Consider the following 18,797-nt stretch of genomic DNA (forward strand, 5'->3'; position numbering starts at 1 on the left):
TGTTGACATTTTGAACTTGGCAGTAGGTCGAGAGCGTTGATTTCTGGTGAGAATGGTGATCCTTTAGTCCGGTCAAGTTCTAGATCTGTGAGTTTTGGGTCGTTCAGGCCTTGAATGAGGCTCTTAAGATGATCTATTTGTGCTTGCAATAATGGATCAACTTGACCTACCTGTTGACCGACTTGTGTCATATGATGATCTCTTCGAACTGGGTTGGGTACATAGTTATTTGTATTATTTGATTGTACGATAGGAGAAATATCATGTCCGTCCAATCCTCACCTGCGATTTAGATTGTTTCTGAGGTCGTGCACGGTGCCCAATCGGTCAAATATTGATGTGCCTAGAGGCCTTTGTGTCTGATTATTTTGAGTAAGGGGTTGTTCTAATACCTCTGCCTGAGTACGGGTATTAAACTGATCATTCCCTCCCATTGGACGGGTTGGTAATATTTGCCTGTCTACCATTTGGTCCATAATTTAAACTTGTGGCCTTGGATTGGACGGTCCACCGACATGGGTTTGTTGGGTGTGCTCAGCTAAATGCTCTTCCGACCCGTTCTGTGGCCCCGTCAAAATACTAACATCAATCACTGGTTGTTGGCTGGTGACCTGATAGGCTCTTCTGATCTGTACTATGGCCTACCTAGAACGATTGTCAATTACTGCTTGCTAGGCTTTCATGATTTCCATCTCTTAATCCCTCTATGCTTCGAACTGGCATCTTTGCTCATCAAAAGTAAGATTTATAGTTGCTCAAATATCTTGTTGTTCATGGTGAAGAGTGTTATTGTGGACTTGCATTAGCCCCAATGCATCTCGCAAATTCTGTAGTTTGGTGCCATCTCTGACTCGCCTTTGAGAATTTGTAGTGGACGGGATCCCAGTTCCAGGAGAAGTTTGCTCAATTGCAGTACTGGTATTTCTAGTTTCTTGCACACCTAGAGTGAACCCACCAAGAGGAGTAGTCACCCCTTGACCTACCGTTTGTGGACCTGTTGGTGGTTGAGAATTAATCTAGGTGGGGGCCATCCTAGGTGGATCTCTTGGGTTTGTAGGTGTCTGCACTCTCGGATCTGTCACCATTAGATCGGTTGTAGCAGTTTGATTTCCCCTTCATGTTTGCACAACCATCCTGTGTCTTGACAAAGACTTAAGACAAAAACTTGTGTGTCTTTGCTTTCAATGAAAGTACCAAAATATTGACCTCGCTTTTAGCCAATGACATTGAGTCAAATTTAAGCGATTGAGAATAATTACATAACATAAAGTAAATAGTTTAATGTAAAGAAAATACCAAATATATAGAGGTTCGGTCCCGTATAGTTGGTAATAGCCCACTCTCCTTTTTGTTGTATTGACTTGTGAGCAAGAATAACTTATTCTCTCTCGAAAGCTTTTACACTGATCTTTGAGAAATTTACTCTTAGATCGAGGTTTCTCTCTTGAGTGTTCTCTCTCTGAATACTTTTGGGTCCCTAAATAGTGAGATAAAACTACTATTTATAGGGATTAATTACATGAAATTAATTTTTCTAAATCAATAAAAAATAAAATGGGTAATTAGTTTATTTTTACAATTTCAATGAAGAAAATAGGAAACTTAAGCTAACTGCCTTCTCTGAAGGCATGAATCTATCCCACAAATATAGAGATTGTATCATGACGTGCAAGATATATGAGATATATATCAAACATTTCTAACTTGCATCACCAAGTCGGTGCATGCGAGCTACTTGAATGATAGAAGTTGGTTGGATATGTATCCATGATTTGCTCGGATATTCTACCATCTGTGTGTGACTTTAAGCATCATAACAGTCTGTATGGCCTACCAATAGTGGAATCATCTGCCCAGATTATGAAATATATTACATGTCACCTATATGGATGCCACGTCATACTACAACAATTTGGATAACACAAAGGTATCATAATTTGCAAGTCATTCTCTGAAGATAGCTGCAATATGTTTTTTAACAAATGTTTTATGACCAACACATCCTAATCGATCCACCAGAGTTTTAATACGATGTAAGAGTCATTAATGGAAAGAGAGCCTTTCCTTAGATTTTGAAGTTGAGTAGTAAACATATCAATTTTTGTAGAGGTCTGAGTAACAGTGTATACCTCAATAATTTTCCAAACTTGAGCAAAGATTTCTGTGCCTACAATTCGAGTAAGTTTGACATTAGACATGGAGGAGAGAAGCCAAGAGTATAAGAGTTGCTCTTGAACTTCTCATTCTATGAATCTCGGACTAACAACACCACGAGCTTCATCTTGATCACGAAGGAAACTTCATTGAGGTTGAATCGTATCAGAGATATAGTCTTGAAGACGATGTCCACAGATTGTAGATAGGATCTGAGGTTGCCATAACAGAAAATTGCTATCATTAAGTTTGATAGAAACTTTGTGAGAAAACACAACTGGAATAAATGCAGGAGCTAAAGCAGAAGATTGAGTAGCCATAGAGGACTACCAACAAGAACAACAACAGCAAAGATGAACAATAAAGATGAAACGAGGAAGTGAAAAAAAAAAAAAAAAGGCTATGATACCATGTTAAGAAGAATGAGAGAGGATGGAAGTGTGAATTGTATATTCATTACTGAAATTATGAGCATCAAATAAATACAATGTATATTAAGCTGTTAGGAGAAGACTAACAGAATTAGTTACAGAGTTAACTGTACAACAGAACAGAAATAACTAATTAATCCTAACTCACAACTGTACAACAAGGCGTAACTAACATTATACATCAAATATTATGGTCAATGGAAATGAATTGAGTTTATAAGCACAAGCAGCTAATACATTATGTCATACATGAAGAAGTGCTAGAGATGAAGGTCAACTCTTGCATTTTAATTAAAGTACCATTTGATCAATAATTTATACATAAACATATCCATAATTTATTTGATCAACAATATATATTTATATTATATTGTAAAATTATTTAATATCCCTAGATAAGATATAAAGTCAATGAATATTGTATATTGAAGAGAAATCGATCTAGTACTAGCTAGCTCTGGTTTCAGGTCATCTATGGCAGCCGCTAAGAAGTGAGATTAAGAGAGGAGAATGGATTTGAAGTAAATAAGTTTAATTTGTTTGGAAAACTAACTTTATTAATTTGTTTTTGTAGTGCTCAAGATGTTGTTACCATCGATGTATATACAGCCAAAGGTCTTCTCAGCATAGGCCATCATTATTTAGACGTCAGGTTAGTTAGCACTATCTCTCTGTTTTTAGTCTTCTACTATTCTGCCTTTTCAATTTCAAACAATTTTAATTTATTTCGTCTGATTCAACAAAAATGTGTTTGTATTTATATTAATAAAGAACTACAAAATTACCCGTACATGTTACATTTTCTCTTCTTTAATCAAATATTTCTCTACCAAAAAATCTGAGTTTCAAACAAACAGAAATTTTACTTTTTTTTAAAAAAAAAAAAGAAAAAAAGAAACAAAGAGAAATTTAAAATCTGAGTTCATAGAGATTAGAGAAGAGAATTTAAATATATATATATATACACACATATATACATGCCTCTATTTGTTATGAAATTAAGTATCTTATTACATTATATGCAGAACCGTTGAGGAATTTAATAAGAGTCATGTTGAAGGCGCCTTGAACGTTCCTTACATGCTCATCACCCAAGAAGGTAAACTTTGACATCAAATTCCTTTACCAACTATATACATGAATTCCTTTTTTTTAGAAAAAAAAAACGATGTGCATGAATTGAACATCAAAATTAATCAAGAATTGGTGTTGAAAATTTAAGATTAATTTCTTTGGACCTTTAAGAAGGAAAGAAGTATATACAGGAATAATTATTAATTGACATGCAAGATACTTATCCATATGAGATCTGACTATCTATGTTTTATTTATGGGAATGATTGATCACCAGGTAAAGTAAAAAATCCAGAATTTCTGAGCCAAGCTTCAGCAGTTTGCAAAAAGGATGACCATTTAGTTGTGGTAATTTTATTACTGTTTATGATTGAACACAAGATTTTACTGTTTGTTGACTATTACTTTTTTTTTAATCATTATTATTAATCTTGGTTATAAAAATGTGTAAACTTTATAAAGCATAATTGCACTCATGTGTAGCATATAAATGATGGGAGAACAAAGTGGACTAGAAAGTAGAAACTACTATTTATTTCATATCTGACACAAATATACTTGCATGTACTCATTCAAGGGTTGCAATAGTGGGGGCAGATCACTTCGGGCATGCGTAGAGTTGCTTAATGATGTAAGTTTATTTAAATGAACTAGGATTTAACTTCTTAAAGTGGAGAAAATGTTGAGATGTTGGAGAAATCAATTCAAATGGCAGGGTTATGAGAACGTGAACAACATGGAAGGGGGTTACTCCAAATGGGTGGACAGTGGACTTGCAGGTGACAAACCAGGACAAGACTTAAAAACAGCATGCAAATTCCGCCCCGAGTAATGATATGTGCACACAAAAATCACACGCACAAGTGATATGTAATTATGTGACAAGTCATTTTAACCGCTTATTTTTATATAAGATGAGTCCTACTTATGAAAAGTGATTTAATAAGCCCCTACTCACCAATGGTTTATTTGCCTGAAATTATTTCAGGGAACTAGGAGTAATTAGGCAAAAGTTTCTTATGATGTTCCATTTTTTTTTATTTCAACTTTGTAATAATTATCAGTATTCAGTACCCTCTGTTTTTCTACTGAATCTGAAGGTCATTCATTGTAATATGCATTTCCTGGAATTCTATATTATTTGGATTTCAAATATAAATATATGGATTAAGCATAGATCTTACCCTTCCTGTATTGATTATTCAGCTCCTCTCCTCACCCCATCTTTGTATCCTTGTAATCACCTATTCTTTTAAGTTACTAAAACGATATAAGAACATAGAGATACTCAAGATATATAGTAAGAGAGAAAGGTTTCATTTGCCAGTCAATTCAAAGTATCTATGCTTCAGGATTTTATCTATTCCTTTACATCAAAATGTACTCGAATCAGATCATGACTAAGAAAACTTGCATAACCCTGTTTATACAAATAGCCATTCCAGGACACAAAATCCAAATGGATATGCATCAACTTACCCTGCTCTACTTCTACAGTCATATTAAACGCCTACTTCGTAAAGAACTGACTCAAGGGTAGATCAGGCATTCAACCACAGAATCCTCAGACCTGAGAAGAAGTGCAGTCCCTGGACCAGTGCCCTGGCTTACCACATTTAAAGCATGTGCCAGAAGCAGCAGAAGCAGAAGCAGATCTTCCTCCAAACTCAGCAGGGGTGTTTGATGGAGAAACAGAACAATCTCTTGCCCAATGCCCATCCTTCCCACATTTAAAACAGGAAGATCCAGTTTTTGCAGTGAAGCTTGTGTTGTTTGTGTCACTCGAGTTATAACTAAGCTTAGAGGCAGTGACTGCACGACCAGCTGATGCAGTTTGGTCATTGCACCACTTAAAGAAACCACAAGAGCTTCCCTGTTATGAAAACCAGTAAACCAAAAAACGATTCATCATCTATAGAAGAAACAAACACTGAAATATTACAAAGTTAGAATGTCATTGTCAGGTTAGGAGTATAAACTGCTAATGTACATACCAAGCGTAAATGTGCATTAGCATCCCTTTCTGTGTCCATTTTAATGAGATCTAAGGCTCTACTTTGTTTTTAAGTTCCAAAAACCTTGCTCACATCACACCAAGCTTTACACATTGAGACATCATACATATTGATGCTAACACAACACTTTCAATTACAAATGTATGATTATTTTTTATTTTATTTTTCTAATGGCATACCTTCTTCTCTAAAACATGTTACTAAACCGTTGTTGAAAAGAAAGGTGTAAGGGAAGGGTCTAGAAAGAAAGGAACAAGAGTAAGAAACAGAATTTGATTCCTTTTCTCAAATATATTTATCTATTAGAAGTTAGGAAATGTCATTAATCTAAGCACCTAATCCGTTCACTACTATTTACACAACCTTATAAATCTGGAAATAGTCAATATAACTCAATAACTACACTATGCTTCTCTCGGACCAGCACTTGCAGTCCAATGTCACTTTCTTCTCTGACTGTAAGGTCCTTGTTAAGGCCATCTTGAGTCGAAGCCTCGAAGGTGTCCCGATTGGTCTGTGTCTAATGTAGTTTTCTCCATCTTCAAATGTTGTCTTGCTTTTGTTAATGTTGAGTTCATTTGGATTCCTAGAAGTTATAACAAGTCTGCCCACCATGTTGCTTCTTGGGCTGCAGACTTTAACTTTACTGGTTTGGTTCCTTTAAGGGAGGTAAAACCCTTTGTTTCCACCATTGTTTTCTTTTGAATAGATGTTTTCTTCATAGCAAAAGAAAAAGAAAAAAACTACACTATGCTTCTACAAATATTGTAGGGTTTAGACCGGGACCCTAAATAACTTTACTTCGCATCTACAAAAGTCATTTATTAGATTGAACAAAATAAAAGGCAACGAAATATAAGAAATTGTGTGATCATTTTCAATTGGACAAGAAGGAAACAATGAGTGTAAATAAACACATGAAAAGCAAAAGAAAACAATGTTTTCTCTTTCTAATTATGCATTTAAATTAGTAAACGTGACCTTTAAATTGGGTTCTTCTTTGCCTACCTCCAGAAGAAATCTAAACTAACTAATATCTATTGCAAACAATGGAAGATAAATTGAAACTAAATTGGCCATTTTTTATACACAAATAACAATAATATATACATATATGTACCTGGTTTGCAGGACAGCGATAGAATTGCTGACCAACATTGTTGCCAGTTTTTGCAGTCAAAATTAAGCATAAACCAGCTCCACAAGGACATTGAATGCCCGGGTAATTAGAATCACTAGTATAACTCCCACCCGCCATAGAATTAGCTCCAGATGCATTATCACACCATTCAAAGAAACCACAACCTCCATTCTCCTGCACCAAAAATTAGCATGAAAATAAAATCCAAAAAATAGGAAAAGATTAAACTAACAATCAATCACTACCTGTCGAACAGGACATTTGTAAAACTTTCGGCCCCGATTCTTCTCAGTATTTGCGGTAAGAACCATACAAATTCCCATTCCACAGGCGCAGCTTTTTTCCGGAATCGAAGGGTCGGATCCTCCATAATTACTATACTGACCCGCTCCGCCACCACCGCCTCCTCCAGGTGCAGCATCACAATCGCGAGCCCAGTGCCCAGATTTGCCGCATTTGAAGCAAGAATCAGCGCCAGAGACAGCGCCGTTGGGGGCTACTCTCCCACGGAGAGGATCGGGGACCGTAGTCTGGTGGAGGAGGCTCTGATTGCCTTTGAGAGCGGCCATATATAAACCATCGTCGTGAGAAGGTGGTTTTGGGGAAATGACATTGGTTGCAGTGGGAGTGATCCTTTGGCGCTTGGAGGCGAGAGCAGTGGCCTCAGCGGCCGCAACCTGAGACAGGAAATCGTCGTCGTCGTCGTCTTCATCGAATTCAATGAAGGACTTGCGTCTTTCCATTTTCAATTCTCTAACTCCATACTCTCCTCATTTCATTTTGTTACTTTCAATTTAGGCCCCCCTTTTCCATTCCTCTTTCCCGCCTAATAATAATAGACTACTCTAATCTAATCCAACATTTTTTTTATAAAATTTTTGCATGCACCTTCAATTTTGAATTTTGAAAGACTTTTGTGGGAAGCATGATTTCACTCACGTTAAAGTTGCAATTTAATAAATATCAAAGTTCAGGAAGCATAATTTAATACTTCACTAATTTAGTATATAAGAATTTTTGTCTGATTTTAGTAAATAAAAATTTAACATGTATGAAAGTTCTGGAGGCATGATTTAACTCATGTTAAAGTTCGAGCAACATGATTTGATAGATATCAAAGTCTAGGAAGCATTATTTAGTACATGGACAATCACTGAATTAGTAAAATTGAATGAAATTGAACAAAAATTCTTGAATCCAATAATCTCAATAGTTTATGAGGAATTTTTAACAGTCAGAAAAAATTTAAGGGGTATAGTTTGATACATATCAAAATTTATGGAGCAAAAATATTATTAGCTATTTTTTGAGGCTTAGTTTTAACGAAGAAAGGTAACAATATTACAAAAATACGTACACAAATAAAAAAATAATTCAGCCCAAATAAAAAAAATTACACAAGTACCACTTACACACACCTTCAACTACCCAGCAACCTTCGTCTGATGAAACATTCGGTCAACCACCCAGCAACCTTCGTCTGATGCAACCTTCGGTCAACCACCCAGCAACCTTCCTCTGATTGAAACCTTCATCTGATGCAACATTCGTTCAACCACCCAGCAACCTTCATCTGATGCAACCATCGGTCAACCACCCAGCAACCTTCATTTGATGCTTCTTGGGATTGAAACTTTCGTCTAATGCAACCTTCGGTCAACCACCCAGCAACTTTCGTCTGATGCAACCTTTGGCCAACCATCCAGTAACCTTCGTCTGATTGTGTAGGTGATAATGTAAGAGGTATTTTGGTAATTAAAAGTACATAAAATGTATAAATATTGTCCACGCCTTATGAAGGTATTTTTATAAATAAAGTGTCAATTTGTATTTTTCATATAATAATTATTTTTTAAATCACATTGAAAAATCTTCTTCTAATCCAATATAATCTACTCCAATTTAAATAATAATAAAATTTGATCCGTTTTTAATGGATTTTTTTATACAATTATATTACAAAAACATAATATTTATTATTTAATAATTAAATGTAATAATATATATAACTAGTGTATCATATATTTTGTAATAGATTATAGGGAATTTACATATACATTAGTTTACTAATTTTTTATGTGTTAACATTTTTAATTTATGTTTTCCACTTCTATAAAATTTTTTTTCATAAATATATTTTATTAATATTTTTATATTCATTTATACGTACGTTTTTTCTTTTTCCGAAAACCCTAAAATCTAAGACTTTTCTTCTTCCTCTTCACGCAGAGATTGTCGAACTTCTCGATCTCGACTACCTCTATTCTGACATCCAAACCTCAATGACCTTCGGACTCTCCAAACTCAACTACCGCTGCTACAGTATCACAACTTCAGCACCTCCACCTGCGATTTATAAATTCTTTATTACATACAATCTCTTATTCTTTAGTGATTTGAGTTATTTTTGTTAAATATTTATATGTATGATATGAAGCATATATAATAATATATAAAATACGGAATTAATCAAACATATATTCACTATGAACAAGGAATCAAAATACCTCCTGCTATTGATTATCTGAGCTTCAATTCCATACAAGCTTTGATCTACAAAAGAAAAGAAAATTGATTAGTGTGGGTAATCGGGCTTCCAAGCTCTCTCTACTCTTTTTAGATGGATTTATTGTGTTTCACAGAATGAGTAGTGAGCTCGGAGATCGAGACCCTATATTTATATAGGTGAGACCTTCCATCAAAGTCTCTGCCATATTAATTGTATTTTGACAATTAATTCAAGAAATTAAATCGAATAACTAAAATATTTAGTAATTAAATCTGACCATAATTAAAATATTTTAATTAATTAGAAAATAATTAATTATATTTTATAAATCAAATCAAATAAAATTTTTAATTGTCACCATATAAAAAATTATTATAATATTTTCCTACTTTGTTAGTATTTAAATTAATTTACCACTTAAAAACCCAACGATTATCCTTGTTAAATAACAAACATACGAATCATAGGGACATGTCCTCATTATATGGCAAGTATTATCTTCTATGTATTACGATATATTCATTGTATAATAATATACTTTATGTGACATTGTACTTAAGCGAACAAACCCTAAACCTTATGTTTACTCTGATCCTCTTACGATAATTTTCTCAGATGAAATTAAGGTGCACATAAATATGAGAAAATATCAAAATTAGAGTTTCATTGAATAATTTTAGTTGTACAACAAAAAACTACATAGGGTAACTGAATCTCATATTTACTTTGCGATTCTTGAATTTGTGTTGCGACTTGCCTATAGTCAAGGATATTACGATCACCTAATTCAGTATTGCATGCTTAATGACCACTTATCACGTCTCTTTATGACTAAATATTTAATGTCGATACGCTAGCTTCGACCAGTACTCTTATAGTTCTTAGCCATAAATAGTGTAGCTAAATTTTTTCGCAAAGTTTTCTTAATGGCCTGAAATATAATTCTGAATTCTAGGCCTAGTATGAAACTCTACAATACAATACTGTTGCCCCTAATTTTGCCCAATATATGTGGACCAATCAGACAGGGACACGTGGATCAAGCAATTCACAATATTTACTAAGTCTTTAGGCCATAAGGTAACGTCCCGGACGTAGGTCCCGGAGAAGGCACATGGAACTCAATATGCTCCCGGACGCTCACATAACGCTAAGGGATCTCCGCGAGGTGTCAGGTTTCTCCTGAGCAATCAAGTCGCATTAAATGCCGCATGGGAGGAAGCGTGTTGGGACTGCTACACGCAATAAAGTCTGACGACACAACCTCCAACCAGCAGCGCCACAGTAATGATCATTTAAGTCTAGCGACGGCTACACTGTGAAGAGTCACGTCAATCAAAAGGCAATAATGACATTCCACATAAAAACCCTACAACATCTAGGGATTTGACCATGCATTACCCTTGGTATATTCATTGGGAATACCCAACTTTATGGATACTTACATATACACTTGTAAGGACAATTCTAGGGATTACCCCAAAAACACTATAAATACCCTCTCAAAGCTCATTAAATGGGATCGAGAATCTTGGGCTGCATACGAGCAAGTTGAGTAAATACTCACCAAGAACATTCTCTGTATTTATAAGGGTGAAATTCTCCCAAGTATAATATCTGTATTAAATACATCTATAAATAACAAAGACTCGTGGACTAAGGCTCATTAACGCCCCAACCACGTAAAAATCCTTCTCTCACTTTCTTACAGCTCAATAATTTTATAATATTTTATTAGTTGCTGAAAATCTCGGTCAACATTTTGGTGCTTTCATTGAGAGCTGAAGAAAGCTACTGTAAACGAACATCTGACTTCACAAACATGGTGGAGACTAGAGGTACTCGTCAGCCTCGTCCTCTTGAAGACGCTCAAGACCCGAATGAGGAAGATGTAGCCTCAAGAGCAACAGAGGAGTCCGAGGAAGAAGAAATAGTCCCCGATGATGACTACGAGGGAAACCTCGACGAGTATGCCTATGACGAAGGTAGTTACTCAGAACTGGTGCTTCTCAGACAAAAAGCTATCGATCATGAAGCTGAGATTGAAGCTCAGAAAGCGCAAAACCAGAAAATGCAGAAAGTGATGCTGGCCATGCAAAAAGCCATGGAGGCAGCTGGCATTCACGTGCACCCCAAGGCAATGACCGCTGTACTCGACAAGGAGCCAGCGACATCTTCGCCTAATTCCCAACAGCAAAAATCTAGGGAGCCTAGCCCTATAAGATACCCTGCTGAAGGAAATCAAACAAAAAACCCTACTTCTACCCCAGGGCGAAAGAAAAAGGCGCAGGATCCGCGAAAGGTCCGCTCAGATTTCCCTAAAGGGAAAGGTCCGCAGAGGGGCAAGCCCCAAAAAGGGAGCTTTGGCCCTCAGGATCGAGGGGACCGAAAAAGCATTTCCGTGCACCAAGAACCCGGGGGTAGAGGGAGAAGAGGACAGAGGTGTCCTCCCGTTGATCTGAGAAATCAAATCAATGGGAACCAAGGTGATCTCCGAGATCACCTTGATCAAAAAAGGTACGGACCCGCGGTCTCCACGGGTACGTTGAATGAAGGAATTATGGCGGAACTCGCCATACTTCGAAAAGACATTGCCCGAGTCTCCCGGAGACAGAAAGGAGACGACTCCGACTCGGACAGCGAGGATCGAGAGCCCTGTGCTAAACACATCTTAGAGGCGGAGCTCCCTAAGAACTTTAAGATGCCCGAAATGGCAGCTTATACCGGGAACTCCGATCCTAGCGACCACTTGTCACGGTTCAACCGTGTCATGACGGTCATGAGGGTCAGCAATGACGCCAAATATCTGTGCTTCCCACTTACCCTAACTGGGTCCGCGGAGGAATGGTTCAAAAAATTGGAACCAGGATCCGTGGGCTGTTGGAACAAACTACAGACCAACTTCCGGAGACAGTTTGTCGCCGCAAGAAAGGTCAATCTGGAGGTCAGTGCCTTGACTAATATCAAGCAACTGCCCACCGCGACCTTGAAGAATTACATAAAGAGGTTCCGAGAGGAAGCCTCGAAAACCAAGAAAGTTGACGACGGACAACAGCTTGCACTTCTCCAAGCAGGCATCCGTACTGGGACTCCTTTCTGGAATGAGCTGCAGCAAGAAGGAGCTGCTAGCCTCCAGGTCTTCCAGAAGAGAGTCCAAAAATATATCAACCTCGAGGAAGCCCAAATCGTGGCTTACGGAGGCTACTATCCCAACGGAATAGCAGGATACATGCCCGGAGTTTCGCCCTCGGGTACTGCCCCGACCGCAACTCCACAAGCAAGTGGCATACAATTCTCTGCTACCCCCGGATATAGCCAGGGCCAAGCCTTGGCACCAGCATCATCCCATTTTGGCAACCCGTCCGGAGTGAATGGACAAGCTCCTTCACACTCTGCTCCGCCGCTAGCCCGACAGTGCCCTTCCTGTGGTTCGAGGAGTAAAAGATCCTCCAAAGGCAGCACCCGGACGGGAGAGAAGCGCCAGAAAAAGGGGTACACCCCCCAATATACTCAATACACGGAGCTGTCGGACTCCCAAGAGCGTGTGTACTTTGCTACTAGGCAAAGTACACACTACCGGAGACCACAACCGTTATACAAAGATAGCTCCCGGAGAGATCCGAGCAAGAGATGCGAGTACCACAACGACATTGGGCATAGCACCAATGCATGTAAGAATCTCAAAGACGAGATCGAAAATCTAATCCGATTAGGCCACCTCTACGAGTGGATCAAGAATAGGTTGCCCCACCTCAATCTGGATCAGGCAACTGTGGGTGTGCCTCAGGGAACACCGGGGGGTACAGCAGGAGTATTGGCTCCAGCTGCTCCCACGGGCGATGCCCAGCATATCCCTGGTCTGCCGCCCCGGCCTAATGGGAGGGTAGCCATGATCTCCGGAGGTCCCCATATCGGAGGGACTACTCGCAAGGAGCTAAAGCGATACGCGGGGGCCGCGAAACACAATGAGGTATGGGAAGTTACTCAACTTCCAGCTCAAAGGCCCCAGTTGATGGACCAACCCATCACGTTCACGGAAGAAGACGCCAAGACGGTGCACTTCCCTCATCATGACCCGTTGGTCATAGAGACCCCCATCGCGAATAAAGTGGTGGCCAGAGTCTTAATTGACAATGCAAGTTCCGTGAACTTACTCTTCAAAGAAGCCTTCACCGCGATAGGCTTGACAGACCGGGACCTCTCGCCCAGTGGGTCCCAACTCATAGGGTTTAACGGGACGACACTTATCCCAATGGGAAAAGTAAGGCTCCCAGTCACCTTGTGCCCGGACACCCCCCAAAGCACATTCAAATACTGCACCTTCGTAGTGGTGGACTGTCCGACAGCCTACAACGCGATCCTCGGCCGACCGGCCTTGGTGGACTTTGGCGCAGTCACATCGATTCGGCACCTGTGCCTAAAGTTCCCTACCCGGGAGGCCGGAATCGGAACTGTGAGGGGAAACCAGGGGGAAGCAAGACAATGTTACAATGTCGCAACCCACCTGCCCGTGCTAATGGTCCAGGAATCAGCTGAGCCAGAAGTGGCTGAAGAGGATGAGTTGGACCCCCGTGTGGGGTCTAAAAGAATTGTGGAACCAATGGAGGACATCGAAGAAGTATCAGTGTGCGACCTCGACTCCACCAAAGTACTCCGGCTAGGGAAGAACCTAGATCCGGAGGAAAAGGAAAAAATAATAAAAACACTGAAGGGCGCCATCGACATCTTTTCATGGCGCCAAGAAGACATGACTGGCATAAGCCCTCATGTCATCACCCACGTACTCAACGTCAATCCGGACATGCCTCCCGTCCAGCAAAAGCGACGCCCGCTCGACTCGGTGAAAGCCGAAGCTCTAGAGAAAGAGGTGGACAAACTGTTGACTAACGGCATGATCCGCGACGTATACTATCCGGAGTGGCTGGCCAATCCGGTCCTGGTGCCCAAGCCGAACGGAACTGGGCGAGTTTGTATAGATTTCACTGATCTAAACAAAGCTTGTCCAAAGGACTGCTTCCCGCTGCCCAAGATCGACCAGATGGTAGATGCCACTTCTGGATTCAAACTGCTATCCTTCATGGACGCCTATGCTGGGTACAATCAAATAAAAATGCATACGGCACTGTGAGTGCACTAGCTTCAGGACCGATAAGGGGGTATACTGTTACCTAGTCATGCCTTTCGGACTGAAAAACGCCGGAGCAACCTATCAAAGAATGGTTAACCGGATGTTTAAAGGCCTCCTGGGGCAAAACATGGAGGTCTACGTGGACGACATGCTCGTCAAATCCAAAGCATGCAACAGCCATGCAAGCGACTTAGAAGAATGCTTCGAAGTTGTCCGGAGATACGACATGAAGCTCAACCCAAAGAAATGCACCTTTGGGGTCAAATCAGGAAAGTTCCTGGGCTTCATCGTCAGTCAAAGGGGGATTGAGGCAAATTCGGAAAAAATCCAGGCTCTCCTGAGCATGCCATCCCCCAAAAAACATAAAGATGTGCAGAGCCTGACCGGAAAGGTAGCTGCTTTAAGCCGCTTCATCTCACGGTCCACGGACAAGTGCATACCCTTCTTCAACGTGCTAAAGAAGTGCCAAAAGTTCGAATGGTCGGACGAGTGCGAAGAGGCATTCAAAAAGCTAAAAGAGCACATGGCCAAGCCTCTTATCCTATCGAAACCCGTCCTCGGAGAAGACCTATTTCTTTATTTGGCCGTCTCCGAACACGCGGTCAGCGCTGCCTTGGTCCGGGAAGAAGAGAAAACTCAGCATCCCGTGTACTATGTCAGCAAACGCATGATAGGGGCCGAAACAAGATACCCGGTCATTGAAAAACTGGTGTTTTGCCTCCTGATGGCGTCAAGGAAGTTGAGGCCATACTTCCAAGCCCATCCGATCAAAATTCTAACCAATCACCCGCTCCGATAGGTCCTCCAAAAACATGAAGCGTCCGGAAGGCTCCTCAAGTGGGCAATGGAGCTAAGTCAATTCGACTTGCACTACATACCCCGAATTTCTATAAAAGGCCAAGCCTTGGCGGACTTCATTACTGAATGCAACGAAGCCGAGGCAACCGCGAATACTCCGGTACCGCCAATCCCCACATGGAGAGTATTTGTAGACGGAGCCTCCAATGAGAACAGTTCCGGAGCCGGAGTGGCTATGATATCACCAACCGGACTGCGACTCCAGGCGGCCCTACGGTTTGACTTCGCAGACTCAAACAATGAGGCCGAATATGAAGCCCTGATAGCTGGGCTGAAATTAGCAAAAGCTGTAGGAGCCAAAAGAGTGGATGTCTATAGTGATTCCCAACTGGTCGTAAACCAGGTATCTGGAGAATACCAAACCAGCGGCGAGTGAATGGCCGCGTACGTAACAATAGTCCGAGAGCTGCTCCACGAGTTCACGGACTACAAAATAGAAAGAATCCCCCGAGAAAAGAACGCTCACGCGGACTGTCTGGCTAAGTTAGCCTCGGATAGCGAAATCGAAGAGCTGGGGGTAGTACCAGTGGAACGCTTGGCAGAGCCAAGCATCAAAATAAAAGAGGCCACGCTAACGGTTGGGCAAGAACCCGGCTGGATGGTCCCCATCATAAAATACATAACAAAAGGTGAGTTGCCCCAAGAAAGGGCACTATCTCGGAAGATTCAGTATCAGGCTCATCGTTATGTAATGATGGATCAAATTCTCTACCGAAGAGGACTCAGCATGCCTTATTTAAGGTGTGTATCGGCCCCTGAAGCTAGACAAATCATGCTAGAGGTCCACGAAGGGTTCTGTGGAGATCACACGGGAGGACCCAGTCTCTCGAAGAAAATATTGAGACAAGGGTACTTCTGGCCAACAATGAAAAAAGATTGTATAGACTATGTCCAAAAGTGTGACTCGTGCCAAAGGTACGCGAACATACCGAGAGCTCCTCCAAATGAAATTACCCTGATGACTAGTCCCTGGCCCTTCGCGGTATGGGGAATAGATCTTATTGGGTCCCTGCCAACAGGAAAAGGGGGAGTAAAGTATGCAATAGTAGCAGTAGACTACTTCACCAAATGGACAGAGGCTGAGCCTATGAAGACAATAACTGCTAAAAAAGCACTGGACTTTGTTATTAAAAACATAGTGTGTCGATATGGCTTGCCTCACAAAATAGTCTCTGACAATGGAAAGCAATTCGATTGTGAGGAATTTACTGACTTCAGCAACCAACACGGAGTAGTGAAAAGCTTCTCCGCGGTGGCCAGACCTCAAACAAACGGTCAGGCGGAAGCAGTCAATAAAATCCTAAAGGTCACCTTGAAGAAAAAGCTGCTGGCCTGCAAAAACAACTGGCCTGAAGAGTTGCCAAGGGTGTTATGGGCCTACCGGACGACCCCCAGAACCACGACCGGTCACTCGCCTTTTTCAATGGCGTACGGTTGTGAAGCGATGGTCCCGGTAGAAACGTTATTCCCATCCCACAGGAGGACGACTTACGATCCAGCCACGAATCAAGCTTTGCTTCAAGAGGCTTTGGATCAAGTCGAAGAACTCCGGGATGAGTCTCAAATACGGATGGCAGCTTATCAGAAGAAGGTGACCAAGTATTTTAACTCTAAGGTTAAAAACAGAAAATTTGCTATTGGGGATATGGTCTTAAGAAGAGTCTTCCCAGCCACCCAGGAACCCGGAGTGGGGGTACTTGGGCCAAATTGGGAAGGACCATATGAAATCGAGGAAAAAATTGGCTCCGGCACTTACAAGCTAAAAAGAATGGATGGAACCATTGTGCCAAGAGCCTGGAATGCCGATCACCTCAGAAAATATTACCAATAACAAAAATATAACTTAGACTTTGTTCAAAGAGTTTGTACCGTCCAAATGTATACCTCCTCTACATGTTGAATAAAACTGAGTGCCTTAAAAAAAAGTTTCTATGCCACTCAGGGGGGTACTAGGGTATACCCCACGGACAGACAGAAAACAAACTAAGTAAAATATCCTGACCCAAAGGGCAGGTCAAAAAGTATGCACAAAAATAAAAAGCATAAGTAAAAAAATCCTGATCCAAAGGACAGGTCAAAAAAAGAGAAATATGTGGCAAAAGAGATCACATATAAATATCCTAGCCCACAGGGCAGGTCAAATATATACAAGTGGCCCGGGGACAGGCCTTAAAAAATTGTCTCCCCTTCAAATAAAAACAGCTACCTAAATATATTGTCCCAAGGTAGCAGCAAATATATATAAAAAGAAAAAATAATAATAATAAGAGAAGTGGGTGAAATCCTGGCTGTACTGGGTTAATCTCAAGTGGCTCAGTCAATACGCGGAGGAAGGCGAGGTCCGATACGCTCCTCTACCATGGCATCAAGCTTCTTCTTCTTCTCCCGAAATTTGGCAATCATCTCTTCAGGTTTGGGGTAGAAGGTAAGCTTGATATTTTGGTCGTTGGTAGACCAAGCCATGAAGACTCCATCATCGAAGCGCTTAGGGCACCGACCGCAGGAAACGGGAGAGAGAAGCTCGACTCTTTTTGCCTTCTTGGAGGCTTGTTCCTTGAAGTCCCTGAGCTCCTTCAGCTCCGCGGCTAGGGCGGCCCTGGACTCTAAGTCTGCTTGGTGAGTTTCCTCTAAGGATCTCACCTTGGCAACCATCTCGTCCAAGGCTTCCCTGGCCTCACGGAGCTCCCGCTTGGCCTTTGCAGCAGCCTCACTTTCCGCCCTCAGCTCCTCTTGATGCTGGGCCTCCAGCCTGTCCCTCCGCTGGGCCTCATCCCGGATCATGGCCTCCGCCTGGGCTTCCCTCCGCTTGGCCTCCTCCTCATTGGCCTTGGCAAAAGCCTCCCGGCGCTCAGCAGCCTCCTGGTAAAGCTGCCTCTCCGCAGTAAGATCCTGAAGGACCTTCCTGACGTCGTTCATGTCCCCAAAATCAGACAGAATGAAGCCATGGTTAATTATGTTCTTGGAGAGGCGGTCAGCCTCAGCAGCAAGCTGCACAACAATACAAGTGTAAGAGAGAATCCCCAAAAAAAAAAGAAAAATAAAGGGAAAAGCAAGATTACAAAACACTTACCACAGTGAGGGAGTGGCTAAGGTCCTGGACCTGGAAGATAGAGTTCAGGGAGGCGCAAGTGGCGAACCACTTAGGAGCGCACCGGGTAAGCTGAGAAGCAAACTCGCCAGTCATCTCCGCGACAAAGGGAGCCAAGGTGGGCCCAAGGAAGCGACGAAACCAGTCCAATAGGGGGTCCAAGTTTAGGTCCCACAGATCCTGGTACTCCGGGTTGTTGATGGTTTCTTGCACCTCAACCCGCAGAACCCTCCTAAGGGCTTCCACCTCGGCAAACCCCCGGGAGTATTCGTCCATGGCATAGTTATGCTTGGCTATCCGGAGCTCTTGCCTCGCCTCGTCTCCAGAAACCAGAGTCAGCACAATGTTGGGAGGAGCGGGATGCTCTTCCATGGGAGAGACCCCACCATCAAGACCGTG

General features: G+C 41.3%; 2 protein-coding genes across 2 annotated transcripts; one reads left to right on the plus strand and one right to left on the minus strand.

Annotated features, from left to right (window-relative positions):
* Nucleotides 1-2,834: 2,834 nt before the first annotated feature.
* LOC115699043 (protein HIGH ARSENIC CONTENT 1, mitochondrial) lies at nt 2,835-4,849 on the plus strand. The gene is made up of 6 exons (XM_030626251.2): nt 2,835-3,076; nt 3,160-3,237; nt 3,611-3,684; nt 3,937-4,007; nt 4,237-4,290; nt 4,375-4,849. The coding sequence occupies exons 1-6, from the start codon at nt 3,060-3,062 to the stop codon at nt 4,489-4,491; spliced, it is 411 nt and encodes a 136-aa protein (XP_030482111.1). The 5' UTR covers nt 2,835-3,059; the 3' UTR covers nt 4,492-4,849.
* Nucleotides 4,850-4,955: 106 nt separating this feature from the next.
* Nucleotides 4,956-7,708, minus strand: LOC115701581 (cold shock domain-containing protein 3). Its single transcript, XM_030629402.2, has 3 exons — nt 7,061-7,708; nt 6,795-6,989; nt 4,956-5,532 (listed from the first exon to the last, which is right to left on the minus strand). The coding sequence occupies exons 1-3, from the start codon at nt 7,556-7,558 to the stop codon at nt 5,224-5,226; spliced, it is 1,002 nt and encodes a 333-aa protein (XP_030485262.2). The 5' UTR covers nt 7,559-7,708; the 3' UTR covers nt 4,956-5,223.
* Between the last annotated feature and the right edge of the window lie 11,089 nt (nt 7,709-18,797).

The sequence above is a fragment of the Cannabis sativa genome, chromosome 8, assembly GCF_029168945.1.
Source record: "Cannabis sativa cultivar Pink pepper isolate KNU-18-1 chromosome 8, ASM2916894v1, whole genome shotgun sequence".
NCBI classification, from domain to species: Eukaryota; Viridiplantae; Streptophyta; class Magnoliopsida; order Rosales; family Cannabaceae; genus Cannabis; species Cannabis sativa.